This window comes from Brachyistius frenatus, unplaced genomic scaffold (genome assembly GCF_029030835.1).
Source record: "Brachyistius frenatus isolate BFR_SWC_R1_liver_20210118 unplaced genomic scaffold, ASM2903083v1 Contig_31, whole genome shotgun sequence".
In the NCBI taxonomy this organism is placed as follows: Eukaryota; Metazoa; Chordata; class Actinopteri; family Embiotocidae; genus Brachyistius; species Brachyistius frenatus.
The window spans coordinates 2,125,128-2,136,088 of NW_027210630.1; the positions used below are offsets into that span (position 1 = coordinate 2,125,128).

The 10,961-nt window shown below is 39.4% G+C and overlaps 2 protein-coding genes across 2 annotated transcripts; both read left to right on the forward strand.

The window, feature by feature from the left end:
- The first annotated feature begins 422 nt into the window (after positions 1 to 422).
- On the forward strand, positions 423 to 1,960 carry nkx2.7 (NK2 transcription factor related 7). The gene is made up of 2 exons (XM_069699660.1): positions 423 to 676; positions 1,426 to 1,960. The coding sequence occupies exons 1-2, from the start codon at positions 423 to 425 to the stop codon at positions 1,958 to 1,960; spliced, it is 789 nt and encodes a 262-aa protein (XP_069555761.1).
- Positions 1,961 to 6,742: 4,782 nt separating this feature from the next.
- Positions 6,743 to 7,963, forward strand: nkx3-1 (NK3 homeobox 1). The gene is made up of 2 exons (XM_069699662.1): positions 6,743 to 7,050; positions 7,312 to 7,963. Exons 1-2 carry the CDS (start codon positions 6,858 to 6,860, stop codon positions 7,704 to 7,706), a joined length of 588 nt encoding a protein of 195 aa, XP_069555763.1. The 5' UTR covers positions 6,743 to 6,857; the 3' UTR covers positions 7,707 to 7,963.
- Positions 7,964 to 10,961: the final 2,998 nt, after the last annotated feature.

Here is a 10,961-nt window from a genome sequence, read left to right on the forward strand (position 1 = left end):
ACAAAGTAGAAACTCGTCCAAAGGTTTGTGGCAACATCGCCAATAGTTCTGTGGTAGCCCCTTCTGCAATTAAAGATCACTCAGGCAGTCACCTATAGTCTTATTTCTTAATTAACCTTCTTAATTACAGCTTGTCACGCCGACAGAAGGGCGGACATGATGAGAGGTGTTCCTGTAAGGTGAGAAGAGAAGGAGCTGCACAACTGTGGCGCGCAAAGTCTGCCTGGGTGTTGGTCAGCGTTTCAGAGAGAGGGCAGATATATCTCTACTTTCCTCATTAGCTGGACCCTTGAATGATTTAAATCTTCTGAGGCCCTCACTCAGTCAGTCAGTTCAGAGATCCGTCCGGCAGCCTCAGCAGCAGCTCGAGAGTGCAGTCCGTATAAGGACCAGAAACACGGGAGACAAGTCAAACGGTGGGGATGCATCCCAGTTCAACGACCTCGACGCCTTTTTCTGTTAAGGATATTTTGAGGCTGGAGCAACACCACGACTATGAAAGTGATTTTTTGATGACTGACCAAGTTGTTCCGATGCATCATCAGCACGTGTACGCCGCGTCCCGAAGCAGCGACTTTTATGACTGCCAGCCAGAGCCGTGCGCCTCTGGAATGCAGAGGAAGCTCCATACTCAAAGCTCGGCGGCAGAAGAGGAGAGAAATGAGGGTGAGATGATGCATGACGTGGATCATAGTCAGATTAGCTTCTTTTTTCTTTATACACGGATGGTTGTTTACGTGGGTTTAGGCCGCTCGACAGAACGTGGGCGCATTATGGAACAATGCCTGCGACCTTCCACATTTTCAGTTTGATCTCTCAATTTGAAAGAAAAAAAAAAAATTACCATTGACAAGGACTTAACTTTAATAGACGATGAATTATGGGGAAGGTGGTGAATTTACAATATTTTTCTACCGTAATATCTAAAAGTAAGCACCTAAAATAGAAAGAATAACAGTATATAACAGACAATATGTCTACAGCCTATTTTTTAAAAAAAGAACTGGATCTTGTTTGGCCCTCTTTTTCCTACCAATCGAATCCACGCATTCAGATCAAAATAGAAGTCTGGTGAAATATGGTAAACTTAGCTGAAGATTTTGTTGAATTTTAAACTCTGTCCTTTTTAAAATCTTAAACTAATCTGATTAATTAATTCTGGGACACGTTTTTTCTGTGCTACTATATTTTTTCAGAATTTGATTTCATTTTTTTTTTTTTCAAGCAGGTGGCAGGAGTAGATATTAAGAACAATTAGAAATGTGTGGTTTCTTGATAATAGGGTTAAAAAAAATAGAGGGGGGGGGTGCCATTGCTGACAATTTAATTTTCTAAAAATAAAACACAGTCAGATATAGTAACTTGTTTGTCAACGTTTCAGAAAGTGTGGTTATATTTCACTGTTTTCTGATGTGCAGACACGAGCGGTCTCGAGAATTCATCTGACTGTAGCAAAGACGCAAAAAGCAGAAGCAGGGTGCGACGGAAGCCACGGGTCCTCTTCTCCCAGTCCCAGGTGTCCGAGCTGGAGAGACGCTTCAGGCAGCAGCGCTACCTGTCCGCCCCGGAGAGAGAGCACCTGGCCGCCGTGCTCAAACTCACCTCCACCCAGGTCAAAATATGGTTTCAGAACAGGAGGTACAAATGTAAGCGTCAAAGGCAGGACAAGTCTCTGGAGCTGGCGGGTTATCCACCTGCACCGAGGAGGGTAGCGGTGCCGGTGCTGGTGCGGGACGGGAAGCTGTGTAGCGCAGCACCTTATAATGTGACACTGGGACATTATAATCCCGTATTTGGATATGGAAACAGCAGCGTGTACGGTTGCAGTTATCACAGTTTGTCACCTCCAGCCAGTGTGACTGGCGCACAGATGTCCAATAACCAGCTGGTTGATTTAACTGGACACACTGAGGGGCCCTTCGACCACGGACAGTTTCAGGCTTCTTTAAGAGGCTGGTGATTTAAGGAAGACGAATTTGTCTGCACGGCAGAAAGCTACCAAATAGCCTAGTTCAAATGTTTACTGTATATTTTGTAAAGGAATTGTATTTGTTTCTAGTTTTCTCTGGATGACAGAGGCAAATAAAAAAAAAAGATTAAAAAAAAAAAAAATCCTCAGCTGATCCACACTGTCCAGAGGAATGAACTCACTATTATTCTTTTTATGATGTTGTTTTTCTTTGCTTACCCACATAATTCAGTTTAGATTATTTCTACAAACTCTGAATTACAGAAATTCAATGTAAACTGATCTCCAAAAAAGTAAAGTGCAACTAATTTGCTTTCCAAATTAAATTAATCTTTTGAGTACTTTCTTTTTGTGACAGTTATAGTATTTAAAAAAAAAAAGTTTTTCAAAAGTCTGTCATTAAATAACCACATTTTTAAACTGATACCAATTGTCCTATTTTACAAATTAAAAAGACTTGTAAAACTCTTAATAAAAACTATTAAATCTGACAAAACGTATTGAACAAAGTGGGCAATTTTCCACCTAGGATTAAATTAAAGACAAAATACCTGATTAGACATCCTTATGGAGCTGTCCTCTGCCGTTTATCAAAGAGAGCCATCAAAAACCTAATGGATGGAGTGACATCTGACCTGACAGGCTGCTCTATCAAACTGAACTCATTATTGTCCCATTCACAAATCCACTGATAAGGCTGGAGAGCTTGTCCTGTCCTGAAGCTTTGCTTAGTAAACAAACCCACAGACAGAGTGGCTCTTTAACTTTTTCAAAACTTTCAATCAAACGGGGCACAGTTCCAGTCTGAAATGTCACTTAGCGATGAGCCGCAGACGGCACCCAACTTCCATTGGCTGCAAAAATATTTCTCAGCTTTGTTTGATTTCAAGCTCTGGAAATTGCAGCTCTACATCTCCAATAAATGTCAAATTTGAACTTTCACATTACAAGTTTACAGTAAATTGAGCTTCAAAAAGAGCTACTGAGCGAGTATAGTGACCATTTACCTGCGTAGTTGAAATTCATTTTAGTTTATCGATTGATGAAAGAATTGAGGGGGAAAAAAATGCACATGTAAAATTCAGTCAAAGGGCCGGAGAAGAAACAACTCTGGAAGGAGAGAGGAGGTGAAGGAGCCTCACAGCACAGATAAGGACAAAGCTGTAGACAGAGAGGAGACCAGGAGATCAGATAGTGTGTGTGTGTGTGTGTGTGTGTGTGTGTGTGTGTGTGTGTGTGTGTGTGTGTGTGTGTGCGTGCGTGCGTGCGTGCGTGCGTGTGATTAAATTGGACAACATGTTATTAATACTAGAGTTACTTAGAGTCAATCACTTTCTAAATATAATCACCGGTGAATTTAGGTGATCTCAACAAACTGAAACATATTTTTCTTCGGGGTTTCCCTCCTTCCACCTCTTCCTGTTTTAGATACTTTCGTGTGAATATAAAAGCTTTAAAACTGCATCACCGCGTTGTCTCAACTGATTCATTAGAAGGCAAATCCAAATTTAGTGTTAGATTTAATTGTTGTGTAAACAATAATCAGTGGAGATGGTCCGGTATTATTTATAACAAAAAATAAAAAATAACATTTATGTGAAAAGTTTGTTTTGTTATGTTTAGGGGGGAGAGAGAATAAAAGAAAACTTTCACAAATAAAGGTGCTCGATTACACTGTTATGATGAGGATCAGTATAAATAGAGGATGACGTGAGTCTGGCCATCAAGGCAAGACATGGCTGACTCAAAAAGGTTTTATGTCATGCTGCAGTTATCCTAGCTTTACAAAGACAGATATGTCTCCGGCTGTTTGAATGCCAGTCTGATAATCTGGTGTTTATGATTACAGCCGAGATGATTCACAAATTCAGGAGTTCCTCTGTCTAACCATCCACTCGGCTGTAAAGACTAAATCAGCCGAAGAGATGATTGATTTTGTGAGCTAAATGAAAATGAAACAAAACAGTCGCTGGAGAATAATCAGATTCTTCCAAGGCTAATCTTTTGGTAAACAGCTCCTTGGGCTGCTGTTACTCTGAGGAGAATTGATGTGTGGCTTTAAAGCTCCCTCTAGTGGAAGACTCTACCATTCCTTTCACACAGCAAAAATTCACACATACAGGCTATATGCTGTTATATTTGAACCTCCCCCCCCCTCCCCTCCTACCCACACCAAGTCTCTAAAGCAAGAGTTAATAAAGTTTAATTTGTACAGCTCTTCCCAGGAGTGAGAATTAAAAAAAAAAATCTTTGTTCACAATCACTGAATATAATCCAAAAAAGCAGATAACTAACTTCAACTGACTTCATGAAATCTACACAAGTGGTCTCAAACTCGAACGCAATCAGCTTAGTCAATGTGATGACATCTTTGTTACATCATACAATGAACACAGACTGGTGTATTTGTGCAATAACCAGGTGCAGGATACAGTGTAAAACAACTCTGATGCAGACCAGATAACAGGACAGAAGACTGACAAATCTACTGTTTCAACAAAGACTCACTACTTGTCAGCTCAGACAATGAAATAGAAGGAACATAGCAGAGGATTGATGGCATAACAACTTTTCAGAAAACACTGTCACCACCTAGTTTTTACTAAGGAAGACGAATGCCTTCCCAGGCTAAAAGGTCAGAGGTTTTACTATGTCACGTCTGACGCACAGCTACGTGACTCAATACATGTGCAACGAATGCCTAAATAAAGAGGAAATGTTATTATTTTCAACTAAGAGCAATCAAGCAGATTGTCACAGAATAAAGGCAGAGGATGACAGCATTGGTGCAATCTTAAAAGAGCTATTTCAAATGTACGATAGCCCGACCCAGCAGGAGCTCACTCTCACTGCTGACTTTGTTTGGGCTCTTGTCGTCAGACTGAGTACATGTGGTTTCCCATTCGGCCAAATGAACAGAGAACAACAAGTAATGTGCTACATGTTCGTTTAAAATGACATCTAAATGACCTACACTTCAAACAAATGTATGCATATTTGGTGAAATTAAAGTTGTTCAAATTGAATTTGTCTTCCAACTGAAAGCCACTTTTACATTTTATTCCATATTCATTGGTGTATGATCCAAAAATAAACATAAGGGATCTTAAAAGAGGAAGAAAAACTGTGTCTAGACGAAGGATAAAGGCTTTCTGTGCTTACAGTTCAACCTACTTCAGCAGACAGACAGTCGCAGACCAAGACTCCAAGGTAAAACATATCATACTGATGATCTTAATACTGTGTTGACAAGACAGTGGGTAATGCTAAAGAGTGACATCAGTGGATTTAACACAGATGGTTTTTATAACTGATGATACCCAACACAGGACAGAACATGCTAAACTCAAGTCAATTTATATATACACTGTATATTGAAATTGTAAACTAAAGTACACAAACCTTCCCGTCATCAAATTTGAGAACAGGAAGTTGAATTTTTGCACTTTCATCACATTAAAGCAGTGGTAATACAAGCTCTCATCATAGTGGCACTGGTGTGTGGTTGGTGTGGGGAAGTTGGAGGAGTCAGCGGGACCAGAGGGCACGGAGAGGGTTGTGTTTATCATACCTGCATTCGTGCATTTCCAAATGAAGCATGAAATCCCAGAGCAACACACAGAACGCTAGTAAACACCTCGGCCGCTGGAGAAAGGTCAGCCTGAACCACAGAGAACAACAAATAAACAAGCCAGCCGAACAATGAGTGTATCCATTCAGGAGCCGGCCTAAATGTGTCGAACTCATTAGTGCTCCGGGAGGTATGACCACCCACCCTGACCCAACTCCCTCCTGCCGCAGACAGAGTTGTCTCCCTGAAGCCGCAGACAACTGGGTTATTACGCAGAGCTGATGGGGGCATGAAGATTAAGACGTAAATCCATTTAACTACTATGATACCAGAAACTCTAAGAATATTTCTGTCTGGACTTGTAGGGTGTCTTGAGCAGGAAGTTTTGTCTCCACGCAAAAAACAAAACTCTTCAACTCTGCTGTCAAACTACAAGGATTAACTATACGAACATGCAATGTTTGCCTATCTCCTACTAATATATTCCCTCACTTGGGTGTCATAAAGTCTTTTATGTCTAGATATTTTAGGGCAAGACCATCGGGGTACAAAAATGGGATTATACAGTTTAGAAAATATATAGTCTACATACACACAAAATATTTTCTTGTACAGAGAACTTAATATTTAATTAATAGGATAAACTACATGGACACCACTCTATATAATGCATTGAAATGTGTATTTCATGTTTTATAGGTATAACATAATAGCACCAATAACAGCTGCCGATATGACCATAAATTTGAATCAATAACATTCCTCTGATATGGTTTAAACAGAACCAAGAACATTATAATCTTTATGAAGGTAGGATTACCTGCAGATTTATTCTTGTATTAGGCTGTATTAGGTTTAAGGAGGTTTACTTTATGTACTAGCAAATGTGTGCACAGAGCAGTATTGTATAAAAACAGTTGAAAATTGGGCTATAATCATATGAAAAAGGTATTTGTTTGAAGACATTTTTACAACAAATGTGTTTCTTTTACTTGGCATGATATATGCATAACCCGATTTAAACTGATATATTTATAACATGAAAAAGTATAAAGCTACTTTTTTTTTTTGGATAACATTATAGTTTGATTTTTTTTAGAAACATCCCAAGAAGTTAATCTGAAAAGGCAAACAAATGAAAGTTACTGAAAGTAGAAGTAGAGTAACAGTCGGCCCGCCTCCTCCACTTGTCAGTGCAGTCGGATGAGCCCGCCCCTTCTCTCCTATAAATTCAGGCCATGCGAGTGCGTGAACAGACACACTCTTCAACCACGGCCCTCACTGTAGCTCTCTGGCCTCCGGGCTGTGGATTACTGGATGGAAATGTCCGACACAGCCAAACCTCTGACTTCTTTCCTCATTGAGGACATCCTCTCCGTTAAGGTGGGCACGAGATTGAATGTCAAATGCTGCTCGCCGATGATGCAAAGACGTTCACAGTGGGAAGAAGAATCTGAAAAGTTGTCAGCGCAACTCATCCCTCAGGAGACTGCATGTGGAGTTCAAACGGGTGAGTTTCTGGAGGCTTTCAATTGCAAAAATGACACGAACGGACAAATTCAATAAATTCACAGACTTGCTTTGCAGAATAAAGTTTTAAAAGATAGAATGCATTTTTGTGAGATAAAGTACAGGTCTGTATTGTGAGAAGTTGTAGCAATGCAATATAAAAACTACCAGACTACATCACTCTGCAGGCCACAACGCAGTGACTATCAGAAAGCAGTGTACCTGTTTAATGACCTGATCACATCTGTCCTGTACTTCACAGAGTCTCTGGACACATCCTGTCCCAGCTCCTCAGAGTCACGTTTTTCCTCCACAAGGAAACAAAGGCGCTCTAGAGCTGCATTTACACACCTCCAAGTGCTCGAACTAGAGAAGAAATTTAATCACCAGAAATACCTGTCGGCCCCAGAGAGAGCACACCTGGCCAGCACCTTAAGACTGACCGAGACCCAAGTGAAAATCTGGTTTCAGAACAGGAGGTACAAAACGAAACGAAAGCAGCAGACGTCAGAGTTCTGTAAGGACGTGTACAAAGCAGAGGGTCTGGGCCTGAGAGAGGACCTGGTCAAATCGACACTTATTACTTCCTTCTGCAAAGCCTACCAATACAGACCCTACCTGTGGGACTACAGTTGCCCCTGGGGCCCAATGTTATAGTGAAAATGAGTTACCCTATGTAAGCTACTGTTTAGTATTTAGGCTCCATGTTCCCTATCAAACTTGATTCTGTGTTATTTGACAGATTGTGAGTGCAGTGTATGCTCATGTATTCACTTCAGCAGGCCGCTTTTGAAAATGGTTTGTACAAAAATCATACAAATGTTGCTGTAAGGACATGATGCGCAGCAAACCATTTCATCACTGAATTCAGTTGTGGCATTGTTAATTATTTCAATAATAAACTACTACTGACACATTGTACTTTTCTTTAAAGCTTTGTGTTAAAATACACAGAAAATAAATCCTTTGCAGCTTTTGGAAATATCTGAAATGTTGTTTTATGGTTAATATATATATATATATATATATAGCAGCAAAATGTTCTTTTTTTTAAAAGAAAAATTATCACAATGCATGAATTCATATATATATATATATATATATTTATATATATATATTATTTAATTTTTTTCTTTTAAAAAATGACAACATTTTGCTTATGGGGCAGAGTTTATTATGAAAAATATATTACAGCAAAATGTAAAGAAAGCAGAGAACCTCTTGACTTGTTAAGTGATGATATCTAATCACTAGGATATAATTAACAGTATGGAATAAACTGCGTTTACACTGACAATGTGACTGTTTTATACTAAAAATATGTAAACTGCCAGCATGAAGGTGATAAGACGGTACTGAGATAGGGATGATGTTGCCAATGAGGGCTGAAGAATGAGACTTGATTCTTTTAAAAGAGCCACTGACCTGATTACATGGAGATAAACTCTTCTCAAATTTCTTAAGATGACATCATAAGGAAACTGCAATTTCTCAAGTGAGACTGTTGGAAATTTTGTTTAAAATGAAAACTCCAAACATGAGCTAATACTTGTGCTTAAATCAAAAATTGACAATGAAGGGAAAAATGTATGGAATTACATTAGCTGATCCAAGAGGGGAAACTGGATGACTGAAGCAGTGAAAAGTCAGTGAAAGTATATAATAGGATACAACAGTAAAAAAAAATAACCCCAAAAAGAAAAATGCAGTATAAAGAAGTGTACAGAAGGTGAACAACTATTTTAACATTATCATTTCCAGATTGGCGGACATTTTAACATTAAATATGAGTTTTAAGGCTGGTTAAAGAAAATCTTTGTTTAGATCAAACACGAACTGTGTTGTGTCGAACATCAAGTTCAATGTGAGGTTGCCCGGTTTTTTTTGTGCCACCGCGGCATGAAGCAGTGAAGCCGTCATGTGCCACACGTCATGAATGTGATGCTGATAGTTTGGTACTGTAGATATATATAGTATAGTAACAGAACCTGTTTGTTGTGATGATATCTGCTGTGGGACATTCTGAGGGTACGAGAAGGTGACACATATCAGCACAGCTCACATATTTCTTTGTCCTTTAGGTTCTGTACTTCAGGACAGTCGGCATGACATAAAATAACGCATTAAAGTCTAATCTTTAATCTTATTATAGCCCCTTTGCACACACATAGGCACACCAGTTATTAAATAATGTACATATCCATAAAACATATAAACCTTTTTTCCCAAGCAGGTTTGTTGTCCAAATGAAAAACGCCAAGAGGTTTTGCGGTACATTTTTAAAAGCACTGCAACTTGCCATTCTTTAAAACAATCAAGTTGTGTGAGCAATGTGGAGCTCATTGTTGTACAACAGCACTGAGTGGTCTGATGAAAAATGTGTATCACAGTTCTGATTCTGACGGTTTCACCATATTTTTGGTTGGTGTTTTTTTTTGTTTTTTTTTGTTTTTTTTGCATGACAAGCCTATATATAGGTTTATAGTGGCTTATTCTCCTGTTAGGAGTACATACAAATAATAACATTTTAATGTTACCATATATAAATACATTGCACTCTTCAATAAAGACTTGGCTTGAATTATTAATTCCATTGTTGACTAGGTATGTTAGACATCTCTGTACAGCCTCTTTCAGGACTACCATATTGCACCAAATATAAGCGCTCACTTAAGAGTATATTCCCTCTTACGGCGAGAGGGTGGAACAACTCGCAGCACAGTGTCCATTTGCTGACGACACAAGACACACCTCAAATCTAGTGCTTTAATCATTGCCCTGAGCACGTCTTCCTTGAATGCCTGCAGCGGGACCTCATCCTTGCTTGGGTGGATTGTTATTGCATTCGTCATGTCACTCCACCACGTGCTTTTCCTGTCATATGTGCCTCGAGAAAATGCCTCTTCAAAAATGCCCTACTCTTTGACTTCACTGTTTCAAGTTTCAAGAAGACATTTCACTCCAGTTAGGATTTGAAGAGGATCTCAAAATCACTAAGAACAGCCTTGTGTGCCTCTATAAGCAGACATAAGGGCATAAAATATGTCCTTTAGAGATTTCCATCAGTTACACAATTGAAAAAGTTCTCTTCTTGTGTCATTTATGGATGGAAATGAATCAAAAATCAAGTGTAAACTATGATTATGTGGATTCCTACTACTGCATTTACTCAGAGTACCTTTGATCCATTTATACAGAAGCTGAAAACCAGCGATGGGTATAGCAGCCGAATGCAGGCTGGTATGCCGGGCTGACTGAGTACAGTGGCCAACAGTGCTGATAAGAAGGAACGCAGGATTTAGTGCTTTACATTTTTATGAAGGGCATGTTTATACTAACATAACCAAAGTGTGAGCAGAGGACTGATGGAATTGATAGAGGGAGATTACAGAGCTTTCATTCCACTAACCTGTCTGAGGTTGTGAAGTAGCTGCCCTCACAGGGACCGGGGCAACAAGTGTCAACAGATTACCCAAAGCTGGCGAGGCTGCAAAAACAGGTATTTTAACATAGATCTGCCCCTCATGTTAAAATCTCTTAACTTTACAAAAGAAAGGGGGGAAAAAAAAAATAAAGTGTTCACAGCCTGGTGTAATAAATGGTAGTGTATGTATTGTAGTGCAAAACATGCATTTCCTTAAACTAAAGCGATTTCTTCTGAACAATGGTGGCTGTGCTATTCACTCTTCACTAGGCCCTTCGAGTAAACAGGTAATTAGACATGAAGAGGGCAGATAGCATCTGTTTTGACGGCATTGAATACCCGACTGTATCTCCTGGTGTCTCTCGGTGTCTCAGGGTGCATTAAAACCGGCTCATCAGATAAAGGAGCTTGTTGAAGGGTGAAGCTGAAGGAGAACTATTACTATTGCCATTGTAATACCTGTACTTCCACAGACTGAAAGAGACACG